This window comes from Hetaerina americana, unplaced genomic scaffold, assembly GCF_022747635.1.
Source record: "Hetaerina americana unplaced genomic scaffold, ioHetAmer1.1.p SCAF_4, whole genome shotgun sequence".
Lineage (NCBI taxonomy): Eukaryota > Metazoa > Arthropoda > Insecta > Odonata > Calopterygidae > Hetaerina > Hetaerina americana.
Window position 1 is genome coordinate 65,180,716 of NW_027286985.1, and position 18,624 is coordinate 65,199,339.

Here is an 18,624-nt window from a genome sequence, read left to right on the forward strand (position 1 = left end):
TTTGGAATTTTTATAGGCTAACGGCATCCATATGGCAGAGAAAACATAAATATTTAACTTTACATGGAGGATCACACCTGTCTGATAAGACTAATTACAAATGTTTTACCGGTGAAATTGACCAAAAACGAACAAATGATAAAAATAGCAATTTTCACTAATAAAAAAGTAATTAATAAAAAGAACATAGCTGTATTTGGTATGGTTATCGTTAGTTCCACTGACATTTCCTATTAAAACTCAGCTAGCATTACTATACTCATGCTGCTATAAAGCCATAGCATTACCATCTCCCATTACAAATGATCAGCTGAATAACCCCAAAGATGTAAAGGAAAATAAATTTGTGCCTATCATTATTACATAGAAAATGTAAAATTTCATCAATCTATGCCTTCATGAAAGCAGAGTAATGTCCATTGGGCTTTCTGTGGCTCATAAGCGTAAGACAATCCAAAATATTATGGAGAGTAAAATATTTACAATTACATCCACTTTCTTCACTCACCTAGTTAACTCCTGAAAGGCATGACCGTCTGTCCAGTTTTCCTGAAATGTGGCCCCAACTCGCTGGGTCACAAACTGGCCTAACCGCAAACGATTCTGCATACATCTCTGCCGCGCTTCTTTCTTCTCTATATTAGACTTCTCTTTGAGAAGTTTCTTCACTACATCTATACACTTGTTTATGTGGCTCTTGTGTTGATCCATGGCCTTTTGTTGTGCCTGCAGCTGATGCCTCAACTCATCAGCTTGCTGTATTACAAAAACAACAATGACTCAAATAAACCACAAGGAATTGAACACACAACAAAGTATCTATCATGAAATGGTGAGAGCATAACAATTTGTGATTTTCTTTTAGATTAATTGACAGCCACGAAAAGGAGGGATGTCAGTCTGACACTTCTTTTGAGACCAACTCCCCCAACTCACTCTCTCAAAATTAAGCAACTTTTTCATTTTGTATACCATCAGTCAAGGACTACTTCCCTGGAGAAGAAACTTGTTTATTGTTTATTACACTAAAGTACTGCTATTAGGATAGATTTATTGTAGGTATGACCAATGGTGTAACAATCAGAATATAACCACAATATTTTGAAAATCTCCTTCCCCAAACTGATTATTATAGTCATACTGATCATTCGACTTCAGGGTCCATTACTTCCCCAAATGACACAATCAGCTTGTTTCAGCTAGTTATACAATGTTTTCTCACAAAGAATTACCACTGCCAAATGTTTTAAATACCTCCAAAGACCATTAATGAAATGGTATATTATCAAAAGGATGACTATTACACCATGACAATAAAATGATGAAAAAGGGGTATCTTGAACAATGTTCAACATCTCACCCCTCCTTGCAACAAGACATTTAAGCTAACACAAATCGTCCTCCCCCATAAAGCACTATGTAATTCATACACGCTTATGACAAAATGACACTTAAGGTGGCTATTTATTTTTGGCCTGGCCTCTAAAATCGTCATCATAAAATTTCCAGCACAGGCTGTCAAGAATCAAGTGTGCCATTTATTTGTTAAGAAGGACCTCTGATTTTAGCCATTTCCCCATTTAATGCTCTCCCATTTATTTCTCATCTCACCCTGCTTCTTTCACACTTCACTATCATTAACCATTGAAATCCCACCAAAAGTAATATGCCACTGATTATCCACTGTGGCATTCATAGATTAAGTTCCAGATATTGATAAACTACATCACCCTGAGTAAATAATATTATTAGATTTTGTTACAACCATAGTTTCATGAAAAATCACAGCTAAGGCATTAAGCATGTCAAACTTACCCTTTGGAGCTCGTCAATCTTATTATTCCTCATTTCTAAGTCTGATGAGGCCTGGGTCTCAAATTCTTGTATCCTTTGACAGGTTAATTCAGTCTATAAGTACAAAGAAGAAAGTTTTATGATAAAACAAAATTATAGAAAAAAGAAAAATTAAAAGAAAAGGGAAGGAAAGTTGTAAGAGTAAGAATCATGATAAAATGATAACATGAAGTTTTTGAGATTCATCAAGATTCAATGTTTAATGCCACATTTATAATAATTATAACTTCTAAATAGGTGTAAGAGCTAAAAAAATTAATTCTTCTTGGTTCCCTGCCACTGCACTGGACAATTGGAATCGAAACATCAGGGATGACAAATAAATAAAAGAGAACCGTTAAACACTAAGTTTGTTCTGATGTACTCACTCACTATGAGGTTGCACTTAGGATGCAAATTGCTCAAGGGGAAAAGGATACTAGGAGTTTGTTTAGCAGTCAAAAACCACCTGAGTTATAGCAGTCATAAAACTCATTTTTCAAGTTCCCTTGTGTGATCCCTTTACAATTAAGTTAATTGTGCATTCTGCCTTTGTGTTACCAAAGGTTTCCACTAAAAATGAACTCAATTGTGTGATGCTTTTCAGGCCATTTTTCCTCAAAACAGTCAACTTCTCCATGAAAACCCTTTCGTTTTAATCAATTTCTGAATTAACATTGTCCACGATGGATCACGAATCCTCGTGGCATATTCAACATAAGAACTACGAGGGTCATCCGGAAAGTAGTACCCGTTCGTGAAATAAAGACACAAAAGTAAATATTAACAAACATAAAAAATTTTATTTGAAAGAGGATACTTTAAACTACTTCTCAACATAATCTCCAAGCAAATTAAGGCATTTGTCATAACGTGTGACAAGTTTCTGTATTCCTGCTGCATAGTCCTTCGCCGCCAGCTCATTGAGATACGCGAGGGACCCATCTTGCACAAATTTTTGCATAATGCAGATGGTGTTTAACAATTTCATGAACAATTGTTCGAGAAACATTGGGAAAATGCTCACAGATGTCATCAATTGTGACGCGCCGATCGTTCCTCACGAATTCGTCAACTGAGCTCACCAGTTGGTCTGTAATGACAGACGGTCTCCCCGAACGCTCATCGTCGTGTGTGTTCCCCCTCCCCATGTTGAAGTTGCGACACCACCGCCGAACAGACGACTCGTCCATTACATTGTCTCCATACACCTCCTTTAATTGGCGATGAATATCACATGGGCGAACGTTTCTTGCATTGAGGAATTTAATCACTGCCCTCACTTCACAACTGGCGGCGTTCTCAATTTTTTTAAACATTGTAAACAATCACAGAAACAACACAGGCAATGCTAGCGTCACGCAACTTGGCTCAGAGAAGGCAGACAAGCCACTGAAGCTATCTGACCTCGTCCAGCGGCTACTCGCGTCGTCAGCACTTCATGCGGCACGAACGGGTACTACTTTCCGGATGACCCTCGTATTTAATAAGGGATAGCATTTTTTTCTCTCATCCATGATTACACCATTCAAATACTGCTCCTTTCATATGTGCCAGTGAAATTCATTAACTCTTTGATATCAATCCTATTAGCAATATTTGTTAGTAGCTTCAAGGGAAGTCATACATCTAAATAAATATCACACTATTTATGCCACAGCCTTGTACTCAAGTTTCAATTTGGCTCATTACGTTAAGTCAATTCTTCTGAGTGCCTTTCATATTGGAACAGACACCTTTTGGGTGTATGATCCCTTACCATTTGTTTCCAACCTGCGTTCTGTGTTCAAAATCTGCACATCTAACTTTTACTCTATCAACAAAACACTGTAATTATTTCAAGAGTACTTCCAGGTAATTTACAGTATCTTTGTGGCTATGAAATATGCAGCAATTTTTATTTTCTAAAGTTACATGTAAAAGTATTCCGGCAAGAAACCACAAAGTCATTCCATTGAGTACAAAATTCACTAGAGGCAAGCTATGCCACAGAGGAGGAAGTATTAGGGAAAAAGGCCATTTTTCTACTTAACTCAAATAACAAAGCTTGCCATTTTAGTCAAGATAGTGTTTTATATTGTTTACCATGATTTTCGAATATGTGCCATGGTGATATATATATTAACAATGGCAAAGACCAGTATGAGAATATAATTCAAACTATGGACAAAATTCCTCAAAATGACACAGCATTGAACGAATGAAATAAATGAAGGGGAATCAATTAATGAGGAAAAATTGAAGTGAACCAATGTCCTTACATTTTTATCAATAAAAAATATGCAGAGGGACAACAGGTCTGAAGACATTGTATGGCACAGCCTCATTTGTGCCATAAAAGCCTAAACATGGACTAAACTAGGCATACTACCTTGATCAAAAAGTTCCCGGAATAACCACCGTGTGGCGCTCCCATCGTTCCGATTTGAGTTCTGTTTTTTTTGTTAAATTGGTACATCTGTTGTTGATATTCCCTTTAAATCTTAGTGTCATAACTTGACATTTGCAAAAGTTACGTAGCCAAGAGTACATCTATCTCTGTGTGTGTTGGCGATTTTTTACAATTTCAGAAATGGATTTAAATTTGCAACAACGAACTTGTATTAAATTTTGCGTAAAAAACGGATTTAGTGGCGCACGGACGTTGGAAATGTTGGAAAAGTGTTTCGGCAACGATTCTCTAAAAAAAACGGTCGTTTACCAGTGGCACGAGCAGTTCAGAAGTGGTCGTGAGTCAATCGAAGATGATGAACGCAGTGGCAGACCATCGACATCGAAAGTCGGTGAAAAAATTGATAAAGTAAAAGAAATGTTGGTCAATAACCGCAAATTAACCATCAGAGAAATAGCGGAGGACTTGAACATTGCCTATGGATCCGCCCAAGACATTGTGGTTAATGATTTGGGTTTCCGTCGTGTAGCAGCAAAGTTGGTGCCAAAAGACCTCAATTTCATGCAAAAAAGAGACCGTGTTGACGTCGCAAAAGACATGATTTGCGAGGCTGAATCCGATCCCACATTCATCAAAAGGATCATTACTGGAGACGAGACGTGGGTTTATGAGTACGACACGCAATCCAGACATCAGGCAAGTGAATGGCGTTCACCAAATGAGCCGAGACCAAAAAAACCACGTCGTTTTCAGTCAAAAAAGAAGGCAATGCTGACGGTTTTCATGGATTACAACGGTGTAGTGCATCATGAATTTTTGCCAGAAGGCCAGACAGTAAACAAAGAGTATTATTTGGGCGTTATGAGACGTTTGCGTGAAGCAATTCGCCGAAAGAGACCAGAAATGTGGGCAGAAAACTCGTGGATTTTGCACCATGATAACGCACCGTCGCACAGTGCTATCATTATTCGTAATTTTTTGACGAAAAATGCAACAAATACCATCCAACAGCCACCGAATTCACCTGATTTGGCTCCCTGTGACTTCTTTCTGTTCAATTGAGTTAAAAAACCATTACGGGGAACGCGTTTTAGCAGCCGAGAGGAAGTAATGGAAAAATCGCAGGAAGCACTGATGGACATACCGAAAACCGAATATAAAAAATGTTTCGAGGATTGGATCAAGCGCTGGCATAAGTGTGTTGCAGTCGATGGGGATTACTTTGAAGGGGACAATATAGATTTAGATGAATAAACTTGTATTTTTAATTTTCTGAATAAATTCCGGGAAATTTTTGATCAAGGTAGTATAAGTTCAATTATTGACATGTCAAGAAATTTCCTTAAGTCAGTCTGCAAATATAATGATTAATTTAAATATGAATTAAGATAAGGCTTCCAACATGTTGAATGCCTTCTCCTGCCCCTGCTCTTTGAAAAACTTTAAAGATTTAACTGAATTATGTAGAATCACTCTTTAAACTTATTGCTAATGTAAAAATAACGTGAGTTCACTTTTCTAATTTCATGAGAATAAAATGGACTATTCAAAAGAATAACATGGTGGCTGGTTAGAATATTAAAGTGGTAAAATAAGAGAGAGATAATTGGCTGAAAGAATGGATACATGGCATTGTTTTTCTCCACGGCCACGACAAAAGGTAACTGAAATGACTTCACAATGTTACTTGTCACTGGTCTGTGAAACACAATTCAGTTATTTAATACAAGCCTGTGAAGCAGATGGTAGTTGGTAGTCTTAAGGAAATGATATGTACATTTAACTGCTAAAATGCAGTTTCTAGTAATGGGCAAAAAATCTTTCTGTTTAGTATTATAAAAGCCCTGCCTCATTGAAACTTTTCCACATAATTTATAAATAAGAATTCATATATGATCACAAAATGCTTTGTGGTTATCATTGAAGATATAAAGAATAATAATCTACGTCATTTATACAAACATTTATCTATTTAAAAGAAAATTGAGAGCTTTTCTTCAAAGGAATTTGTTCTATTCTATTAGGAATTTCATGGAACATGAAACTTAGAATAGGCATATGTATTTACATTGTGTATTATTGTATATATTGACGTGTCCTATACTATGTGTACAATTTTTTTTGTATGATGCAGTCTCTGGACAAATAAAAATTATTATTATTATTATTATTATCATTTTATGTGAGATGACAAAGCATTAACAAGAACATAAATGGAATGGAATTTAACAGACGGGATGTATATATTTCCTTCATGGAATTTGAGACCTTGAACATGGTAGACAGGACCAAGTTATGGATATTTTGGAGAATATAAAAGATCGAAGAAGACTGAACATCTTATTCAGGACCTAAACATGAATCAGACTGCATACATATGGGTGTGCCGTGATAGGCACAGGACATACGGGGGACCGTTATCATCCATCCTTTTACACTCATTTGATGATAAAATAATGAGAAATAAATTGGATAGCAATAGGAAAGAAAGTTAACTATGAGGTGATTGAGTCTGTGAAATGTTTCAACCATCAAGATTTAATCATCCAGACAGCCTAGAGCATGCAGTATTATTGAGTGCATTAAAAACCGCAAAAGCAGTATAAGATGAAGATGGTATACATAAATTGAAAGTAATGAGCTTCTTAACAAGTGAAATAAGTGGTTATGTAGACCACAGAATTAGGAGGGCATACATTCAAGATGGACGATTCACCAATAGGAGCAGTGCTTAAAAAAAAAAAAAACATTAAAAGAAGTTTGTTCACAGAACAAACAACAACAGAGTAGGTACTACTAATGTAGGAGAGTACTGCATTGGATAATTCCTTACATCTAATCTTTCAGTTTATTATGAAGCTAGCTCATTGAAATTCCATCCTTGGAACAGGTTTTCTCCTAAGAAGAAATACATGCTCTTAAGGCTGTAGAAGCACCTATATTTAAGGTGTTTTCAAAATATATATCTTATTTTTTTAATCTTTAAATCTGCAGCCCATCTATGCCAAATAAAGAGTCATTTTGTGAACATGACCAACCCTCAAATTCATTTCATATTAAACTCAAAGAGCCATCAAGCCTTAACTATTCTAATACTATACCACTCGACAAAGAAAAATATAGAATTGAAGCAATACTAATGATGCCGATGCAAATATACATATTTCAGGAAATATTATCAGAAAATTAGTCCTGTAACAGTTACCCACACATGGCCAGCTGAATATCAACTTTGTACATTTTAAGTGAAATAGAACTGATTGCGATAAACATGGATCTTCAGAATCAGCAGCAGATAGGTGAGAGCTCATGCCCAACATCACTGCTGTGGCGCAAGGAATGTAGTGCATGCACCCAGGCCAACAACACTGGGAGAGGGATCACACTTCTTGATCCCAAGCAAACATATTTTCTAAAAGACATGAATGTTATCACGGCCCACTTCCTCAATTTCACACGAGCGTCCATAAAAGAGTAGTCTAGGCATCCCTGCCCCTTCCTCCATTCTCCCTTACCTGCACTAGTTTGCTGACCATGGTGGGATGCGGCCGGGGTGGATGCATTAAGGAAGAAAACTCGGGAGGTACCACGGACTGCACACCAGCGGGCAAGCCGCCAATTCCCGGGGGGCCACCAGGTTGTGGAGTACCCATGATGGCCTGTGGACTCGGGGGATACTGGACCCCCAGAAGGAAGGCACATAAAGGTGAGGTAGGCAAGCATTGAAAGTTTAGTGCCTCAGCCAACCCAGGGCCTTTTAATAGTGCCCTTCGACTATGAGGGGCTAATGCAAGAGTGATGACAGTTATGGTCCGATACAACCATGACAAAAACAAAATCAAAAGTAGGTGACCAAGTAAGATGACGAGAATGCCACTTTTTTTGTGCTGAGTATGAAACATCAAAAAAATAAACTACCCTGCATTTGACTCAATTTAAATCTTAAGAGTTACCATCTCAGGGAACTTAAATTGAATTCCTTCAATGGCAGCTGTTCATGGTCAGCTAAATTCCTTGTCCAAGAACGGATGAAGCAGTTATTTTGAGCATAATGCCAAAGAAGGAACAAAAATGATTATACCATTTCATGCATCCATTTTCTTACAAACTGCACATGACAGAAGAGCTTCCCCATTTTATGAATTACATTCAAAATCATCATCCCTTGAGGGCATGATAAACAATGCAGAATACTTGAAACAAGATTTAAAAGGATCAACCAATTTAAGTCATAGAATGAGTTTACTAAAAGTAATGTACAACAATAAATGCCACTATATACACACCAGCTAAATAAATGACTTTTCATGGGCTAACCCAAGCCCTCAAGAATGCTTCCAGTACCTCTTAGGCAGCAGGAGGAGGAGTAGGGGGAGATTAAGGTAGAAAGTACTTTCAACTTCAAACTATACAAGCGGCTTTGGAGGGGTATATGATAAATAGATAATTAGACAAAATATTTCAAGGAATAAGGATGACAATGCTGATGAAACACAATGTAAATGATGCAGAAGCTCACACTGCTGCCGTGAAGTATAATGAACACGTTAGCAACAACCTCGGGTTAACACCAATCATTCAATTACTGTACGGAAGTGAACTTATTTAAAGATGAACAGATTCATTGTAAACGACAAATGATGCAGAAGCTCACACTGCTGCCGTGAAGTATAATGAACACGTTAGCAACAACCTCGGGTTAACACCAATCATTCAATTACTGTACGGAAGTGAACTTATTTAAAGATGAACAGATTCATTGTAAACGACAAATGATGCAGAAGCTCACACTGCTGCCGTGAAGTATAATGAACACGTTAGCAACAACCTCGGGTTAACACCAATCATTCAATTACTGTACGGAAGTGAACTTATTTAAAGATGAACAGATTCATTGTAAACGAGGAAATATATGAGAAGATTGTACATTTTATCAAAGGAAATAAGGAGTTGAATGTTTTTGCCTTATTTAACTGTAGGCCAAGGATGGATAAATGTCAACAAAAACTACTGAAGCTAATTATTCGGCAGAAGAAATGGAAAATACAAGCATAATCCCATCTAATATATGCTTTCCACAACAATCCTCTCTTGAAACTAGACGATTACCAATAAAATGCTCATAAATCACTGCAGTTAATTGAAACTGATTTGATGAATATGCCAAAAAAATCAACTCACACCTCCACAACCAGAACATCACCATCCAATAATATTCACTCAGATATCTTTTATACAGAAACCTAATATGATCAGCAATTCAACTTCCCTCTAAGTACACTGATGAAGATTTCAAAAGCGGTCACGTGAAAGGTTACTCAAAGACAGTGTATGCCTAATGTGAAGGCTTTCATTATGTAGCTTGCATTTTGACCATTTTGATGCGAGAAGTATTATGCATGAATACAACTGAATTTGATAGGAAAATATACAAAGACATGTGACAGCAAGTGGGCAACTAACACTGATATTACAATCATCTCCCATTGAAAACCTTGATTCCCAAAACAAAAGCAAAAATATAGAAAACAAACATCACAAACCGATATGGTATCACAAAGAAACTAGATTATAACAAACTAAAAAAAATCAAGCAAATATTATAAATGAAGAATGCATGATACACACAACTGTGCAGCCATGCTCACACAATGAAGAGTGTGTAACAATGATGTAAGTCTTGATGATGATGATGTTATGAAATTTAAAACTAGAATAAAAATTCATTGAATAACACAATGCAAAAAATAAGCAAATCATTTTGCTAACATTAAAATGTCATGACTGCAAATTCAGCTACCAGAATAAAATTAAAAGTGGGCTAACTGCATCGATTAATAAATTAATATGCTACATATAAGTACAATCAGAGACATTGATCGGTCAAAATTACATATTTCCTTGGAAGAATGTTGTGTTCCAACTCTGAAGCATACAAGTCCTCATAATGACACTAAGTGTACCTTGCAGTACCAGGGGAAAAATTCACGCTGGAACCCTATAAATTTCAGGTCACATTTCGTATATATGATTTTTACAGCTTTTTTAGATGCCCAAACACACCTATTGCACTTTTTGTAGCTAAGGATGCACATTAATGGCTATTACATGCTCAAACAATTAGCAAATTAATCTGGACTTATGTTTACTGCTACAACATTTTTTAAATTCATTTAAGTAGTTCCATAAACTTGACTAAACAAATACTGGTATGCCTATTATACTCTAGCGATAAATTTCATGTCCTTCACAGAATATCCATTTTCCAAAGAAATTGGTTTAAGTTCCACATTAGTGTGCACTACCATCACAAAACTATATTAATAAGGGACTTGACTTAGCACTAATTATTACTTACTGAAGCGCAGCTAGGAAACACTAAATAATAGAGGAGGCGCCAATCTGTCTCAACCAATAACTATTTTTGGTTTTATGCGCAATTAGAGGTTACACTATGCCATAAATTAATGTTAACCAGAGAGCTCTAACTTTTGGAGTTTCGTGTAAACAATGTGATTATTTGATTGGATTTGAAATGAGGATTTGGTATTCAGGACTTCTCTCAAGAGGCTGGAAACAATTGGAAGGCAGCAAAATATTCAAAATGAGGATAAGGATATTAGCATACACCCCTTTTGAAAGAACACTCTCAATCTTTTACTCAATCTTTGACAGGCAATAATAAAACTCACAACATAGGATTTGAGGGAAGGGAGCTACCCAAGATCCCAAGATTCATGCAAATTATTAGCTGGATTCCAATTAGATCATGAACACCGAAAACATGACTACTTCATTAGCGTAGCCAAAACGTTTGGGGGATTTTTCCGATGAGCAAAACATCCGAGATCCGCTATGATTATTCCGAGTAAATTTAGATGTATCTACATAATGTCACATCCCAATTTTTTGGGATAACAAGCACAAAATATGCGTTAGTTTATCTTCAAAGGAGCCAATGTTTAAAATTTTTTTAAAACTCATATTATGGGCAATATGCTTAGTAAAAAAAAGTCATAAGGCAGATTAAGCTTCAAGAGCAACTCTGCATAAACTGGGCCTGAATTCTAAGAATATTATGATGTTCTCTCACTGTGATGAACAAGAGCAAGCTTCCATATTCCCATTCAAAAATTGTAAACATTATTATGTAACTGTGTGAAGCAATGCCAGGTGGCTGTGTCACATTATTTCACACTTTCTATGTTGAGTTGAGACAAGGATTAGTCGTTAAAAAGAGTTAATTGGAAAAAACTTGAGAATCTCAACATGTGAGCCTAACCTGATCAACTACTAAAAGAGTAGAGTTGAAGATTTCAGTTATTATCACTTACCCCTAACACTGGTACTAGTTCACATATGGCTACAATACACCCTAAATGACTCGCCTATATTTTATAAGTATGCAAAACATCATCGCTCAGCTGTACATACTTGTTGTAACAGTAATTTCCTCTGAAGGTGGATAAATAAATTAAACAGGAAATTCTGGTAGACGCATTTAGGGTTGTATGTGTGTATTTGGCTGATGCCCAATGGCTCTCAGGGTATCCTCACTACACCACCTCAACTTAAATTTTATGATTTTTCAGCCACATTCAAATTAGACGGAATGAAATGAAACATTATCTTCCTTCTTGCCAGGGCAACTGGCCATTGCACAGATGAAAAATGGCCATACAGAGCAGAGATATGCACCTCAAACACAAATTCTGATGCATTCAGTAAATAAATGTACCGCAACCGAATGTGCAGAGAGAGCTCAATTTCGAAGGCAAACAATTTCAGTGCAAGTAAATAATGAAACCAATGAACGCTGACAAAAAAATCAAATCAAGTCAATTAAGCAGAATCAACATCTTAAACTAAAAAGCTTTCTAAATTCACTGTCCTTGGGCAACTTCAATTTTATCTGGAGAGATTTTATTGCATCACACGAAGGTAAAAACAGACAGCAGATCATATTTACCCCAAATTACTTCAAAAAACAGAAACTTTCATTCAGACACTGAGATAATGTACAATCGAATCTGGAATAACCTAGAAGTGGTGAACTTCCTGCAGAGAGGAATTAGAAAATGACTACACACAATCTCTACAAATACCTTTGTGCCTGGAAGCAATTGACAATTCTAAAATGAAATCAGGGGAGGTTTCTTTTGACAGGTGAAATCATGCAAACTACCATCACTCGAGCAAATATGTGGCACTTGCAAAATGGGGTCCCAGTGAGTGACGGCTGTGAGATGAGATACAGCTTATGGGGGAATTGGGATACGGGGGACTTGTGCAAGTAAGTGTGTTTGTTTGCGTGTCAAAATTTAGAAGAGGAAGCAATTCCCCTCCCACCCTCCTCCAAACCTTCAAGGCACTCACCATTGCAGTGAAACTCTGACTCTGAGGGGATGGGCTTTTCGCACCACCACTCCCATGCCGAATCGGGCTGTTCCCAGAGTGTTTGGAAAAATAGTCATTTATTTTTTTCCCATCATTCCGGGATCCCTTTCCTCCCCCTACCCCAACCATGCCCCCAACTGTCCCACTGGCCCCTCCCAACCCCCCGACCCCACCACCCCCAATATCTTCTACCTTCCGTTTTCTCTTCCTCTCCGTTGGTGTCCGAGGGAGTTTCTCAGGAGTGTTGTTGTCATCTTTGTCACTGTGTGAAGACCCTGAAAGACAAAGAAAAATAATAGATCAACTTGAGGCATGGTTAAAACGCTTGAACACAACCAAACAATATGTTAACAACGAGTCTCAAACCGAAGAGAAAAAATTGGTGACAAGAGATTTCACCCTTGCACGCCAATGCTGGATGACATTGAAATATTAATGGCCACCGATACACCACCCTTCATGATTTCCAGAGAGTAAATATTTTGATTTTCTCAGAATATTTTGCAAGAAAAACGACTTTCCTTCTAACCAGAACTTAAGTTTGCTTTGGTAAATTTACACTGCCCTACTGTTTACAACTGGACCACCTTCCTCTTGCCCTATACAATTTCCAAGAGTTGAAATACAGTAATATTTATCAATTCTAATAATGAGTGACACAAACATCTAAGTGTCTAACCAAGGTCAAAGTATTACTTTACACTTAGAGATACAGAGATACTCTTAGCGAATGTAGGTTATTCATTGTTAAATTTCCAGGATGATATTTTACCTTCCCCGTTCTTACAATTCTAGGATTTGTGACCACCTAGGCCAAATGCCAAATAAGACTACAAAATCGGATTGGGCCTAAATCTGGTGAGCACCATCAAAATATATATGCCTCTCACACTGGGATGGATTTTGCTTAGTGTAGTTAATTTTTGAGAGTACAGTTACAAACCGATGAAACTTTCTTCACAATGTGTCCATCGGGACTCTCTGGCAAACTAAGGCATGTAGCTGCAGTAATGATTACCACGGGTTAGTCAAATTTCTCTCATTAAATAATTTGCTTCAAGAAATTGATGCTTTTGAGTGCTTATTAAATAAAGATTTAAATCTTTTAAGATGAGACAGCATGTTATTTTCATTATATTATAAAATATATTGTCAATTAATGTCAGAACCAGTTTGGGAATGATAACACGATATATTAGTGATTTGAGGATTATTGGTGTTATGAATAAACCAGATTAAGAAGATATTTCTCAGAAAGAATATTCATTGCACACTTGGATAGTGCTTTTTTGCAACCCCACAATTAAAGGAAACAAAGAAAAACAGAACCTTTCTTTATGGACCTCTGATTTTGGCCGATCAGGAATATTATTGTGATCATCTCTCATTCCACATCTTTTCTTACCCACTCCATTCTCGCTGTCAATTCAAATCCCTTCAATATTAATAACTTCATTTATGCTTACTTGAGATCCCTTCAATCTCGCCTAGCCCCAAAAGTTTATTCCACAATGTACTGAAATATTGGCAAATGCAAGCAGAGTAAAGAGGTATCTTTATCGCCTTTTATGCATAAATGCGGCTCCTTCAGTCTTTAAAGAATAGGTCCAACTTGCCAGTGTTGCCCTATTTTAACCTTAACAATATGCCAAGATTATTAAACAATGAAACTATTTACAATTGGTGGCTTATTGTTGGTAGAAAAATCAGGTACACCATCATAAGTTAAATGTTGCTATTTGACACAAAAACTTTTTTGTAGAAGATGATCAGGGAAACAATGTTTTAATGCAGTCATTAACATTATTAGTGGCCTTCAAGAACTTAAACAACATTTATCAATGATACTTACTTTTCAATTTAAATTTTGTGTATTATGTAATAATTATCTAAAATAGAGATAGCAATTGTACCGGGGCATAGTAATTAACATTTTATCAGTCATTAGCGAACTCAAAAGAATTATTTCATCTTCAGTCTGGGGCCTTTTTTAACCCACAGCTATAACATCCTCTCTCACACTACAAAAAATCCAAATCCAAACAAACTGATTTTTCTTCATGCAAGTTTGCAATACATATTTTGCTGATGATATTATTAAACATTAGTATGTGTGTTGTGACAGTCCTACCAATCCTTTTAATAAAAAAATACACTTAATGCTGGCTTGAGTCATAATATATACTTCATCATTTCTTTTTTATTCTAATGAGATCACCCCGAATATTGAGATGATCTCTACAAATTTGTGAGTTAATCAAAATCATTGATTTCCAACTAATATGCTGATGTTTGAAGCACATACGGACATAACATTTTGGAGATGGAGATAATACCATTCTTTGTTAGAGAAAAAAGCTTCCAAATTATAAATAAAAATTGTCGAGTCAACAATTACCGACTTCAATCAATTAAGGTTATGATGCTAAAATAGTTCAAACATATAGCATCTGAAGTGAATTTACTATTTCTATTTGTAAGAATCATCAACATAAAACCTAATTGTTGAAATAAGATTGATGTACAACATTAATTACAAAATATCTTCTCTTTAGTCATAGCATGCAATTGTGTGCTAGATATATGCAACAATCAGAGTCAAAAATGATAATAACAGAGCTTGTCTATACCACCAGTCAGGCAGGTGGCAGAATTTTCCATCATTACTTATTACTTCATAAAATTCCAATGATATTTTATGTGCACCCATAAGTAATTTGGAGTCAATTCTTTCGTATTGTGAAGAACTGTTCGCAAAAAAATCAAAGAACACTGAAAATTATCTCCTAGGCTTGGGGGAATTCTGTTGGGGAGGATTAATTGTAAATTTGCATCATATATTATGCGTGCTTTGTGTTTGGCACATAGGTTCATCTCATGTTCACAAGACTTCATCATCAAGAGAGGATAGCTCAATAAATGATAGACACTAAATTGGTTCCTGGTCTTACTTTGTGGATTTCATAATACCTGAACAATGACTCATGTGCACTGCTACCACAGTTTTTAATTAAAATTACATAGGAAAAAAAAGTTTGTAGGAAAACATCAAGTGCAGAGATGCTAGAGCTGGAATTTACCTAATATAGGCAAGATATGCCTAAGAAACCTATCAGAAATTCATCGTTTTGTTACTTGCTTCCAATCCACAATTAGTGGAGTGACCAGTGTATTGAGAATTCTAATACAATTAAAAGATTAGGAGACAACCCTCAATACTCCAGAGTTTTTTTTATACTAGTCTAAATGAAATATGCACACACAATAATTATGAGAATGCCAGAACTCTACTTTTATTGGGTTCTACTTAGGACAAAAAGTCAATTCATTGCGTTCACCGACTTAGCAGTTGAGATAGCAAACACACACGTTTGGCCTTGCAAAATTAGAGCGAGAAGAGCTAGGGCAGGAAAGAACCTTTAATGAGCTAACAAGAGCACATATATCTGAAAATATAATAAAGGCATATTTAGGGTTTCGCGAAGCAATGCATATTTGAAATAGTACAAATTACTTGCCTCACATTAATTAACATCCAATATGGATGAGTTTGTTGAAAATGAAAATTATTTGACTAAAAAAATGTGTTCCCCCGAAAAATATATATATTTCTGGAATTTGATTTAGAAACAGAAAATATTTTATACCGGACTAAATACTTGAGATCTAATAATGCAATAATGGGATTCTTTTAAGAAATGGTTACCTCACCCTACTGTTGTTAAGTACACTGTAATGGAGTTCAACAGCAAGGGGATCAGAATGAGTGTTGCTTTGACTTAGCTATTAAACATGAGAATATAACACAATATGGTCTTAGGCTTTAAAGATTATCCCTTTGGGAAATCCAGTCAGGACATTCAGACTAAACCAGAAGGTTTTGGCATCCCAGATATTAATTCCCAGACAAAATAAGAGGTTTGGGACAAAATTTAGCCATGTTGTCAAGTTCACTCAGTATCTCCCTCTCTTGGTGTACTTTTTACACCTTGGTCTTCGGAAATCATAGGAAAGTTTGCTATTATATCCACATAGAAAAAAGAATGACAATGTCATAATGCCATTATGTTATTCTCAACTTCAAGTCAAACTCGACACAAGTCAAATGACAATGAAACAATGACGAGAAACATTGGTGATGATGCTACGGTGGCACACAAATTCTTAGGTCAAAAAATAAAAAATTACAACCTCTCATAAACTGATATGGCAGGACAAGCGATACATTGCTCAATATAAGAAGGATTTTCATCCATACCTGTGCTCATATTGGAATCCTGGCTATGAACTGTTTGCCCTGAGTTCATAGTTCCCTGGGGTGCCATTTGAATTTGAGACGTGGCTGACATCTGAAAAACAAATACATAGAATTCGAATTAATATTTTTGAGCAAAGGATATCATTCCTGCTAATTAGATATGACTTATTCAAACGTTTTAGGAAAATTTAGAATTAGCATGCATCAGATCAACTAATCCACCAGCGTTGCAATGGAAAGTTATTTCCAAGCTTTCTAACCAGCCATGCACTAACCAACTTAGCCATCTCATACCAAAATAGCAAACATTAAAATGTAAAATTAAACTAACTTAGGTCCTTGCAATCAACTAAATAACAGTGGCCTCAAGATCTGCATCAAACTGTTGAGCATAATGTGAATCGTTTACCAACGGAGAAACTGTAAAAATTGAAATTTTAGCAATCCCTCTTTATATTTTAAATGAAGACAATTAAAATATATCTTCATTTATGAATGAAGATATAAAGAAAATATGAAATAGCTACTTCGTCTGACACGTGAATCGTGTAGTAAACCACATCAAAGGTTAAACAGTAAAACTGTTCCATGACCCTGCCGTCCACACTAAATTCTCACCGTAGATTCCATAGAACGCAATTTCCCTGGGTCCTTATTCCTGTGGCTGGATAACTCTATAACCGTACCAAGTAGTTCACACCAAAGGAAAACAATTTGCCCTCTAGCGAAATTCAAACCCACGACTCCGGGCTAAATGACAGAAGAATTCCACATGACCGCATAGGACATGAACATAGTAGCTAGTAAATATCGCACTCCATCAGAAATAGCGGATGGGTTTTATGTGAAGGATGGATATGGCATTGAAACTATTGTAACAATGAAGAAATAGTGGATTACGGGTCGAATATAACTCCTTATAATTTACACATTAGGCGATTAATTCGGACGCAGCATAAACTAAACCATATTTCCACAATGCAAACGTCGACAGCGCGCTAATTGGCTTCGAAGTCAGCATGCCTCTCAATGCCGCGTTCGACACGTAAGAAATAAGAAGAAAATGGATTTTTGAACCGCATAAAGGGGCTGCGCACGGATGACTTCATCGTTTTCTATTTTATCATTGTGTGATAGCAAACTCAATGAAAACCAAAAGCTGAACGACGGGGGTTTAAATGAAATATATCACAAGCATAAAATGAAACTTGTGTTTCCGACAAATGATGAGCTGCAGAGCAATTTAAAGTCGCGGGCTTAAATTAAACGTAGCTATAATGCAACTGGAAAACATCCAAGGGCCTCTAGGGTTAGAATATTCCAATACACATAGAAGGCCAAGGGAAATTTACTGATTTACTAGGGGCTATTTTTAGTCAAATAACACAAGAGTAAGTACAAGCTGCATTAAACAATGTCATATACGACTCAAATGACCGTGTGATTACTTCGAATGCTATATGATTGAATTTCTGTTGCTCGGGACACATTAGTTTTTACGGTTGAACTGCAAGTAATATGAAAAAAGAATAATTCGATAAAATTATACAGCACTCACTCAAATTAGTAAGGCATTAACTATGATTTCTTACCCACATAATTGCGAAATCGCCCTCCGTAAAAATAAATAATGTCATTTACCCCAAGACAATTGAACGAAAAGCGTTCCATTTTCATTACTTAGAAACCAACTTTGACTGATCGGTGCCAGCAGGCATAACTGATAAAATTCTACACTCCGACA

General features: G+C 36.3%; 1 protein-coding gene across 1 annotated transcript in view; it reads right to left on the reverse strand.

Annotated features, from left to right (window-relative positions):
* The window catches only part of Tlk (Tousled-like kinase), a 304,040-nt gene that overhangs the window by 14,903 nt on the left and 270,513 nt on the right, over positions 1 to 18,624 (reverse strand). The window contains exons 5-10 of the mRNA XM_071590894.1: positions 16,881 to 16,971; positions 12,796 to 12,897; positions 12,602 to 12,738; positions 7,741 to 7,902; positions 1,816 to 1,908; positions 509 to 756 (exon numbers count right to left, since the gene is read on the reverse strand). Coding sequence (XP_071446995.1) covers positions 509 to 756; positions 1,816 to 1,908; positions 7,741 to 7,902; positions 12,602 to 12,738; positions 12,796 to 12,897; positions 16,881 to 16,971 — 833 coding nt within the window. The remainder of the gene's footprint in view (positions 1 to 508; positions 757 to 1,815; positions 1,909 to 7,740; positions 7,903 to 12,601; positions 12,739 to 12,795; positions 12,898 to 16,880; positions 16,972 to 18,624) is intronic.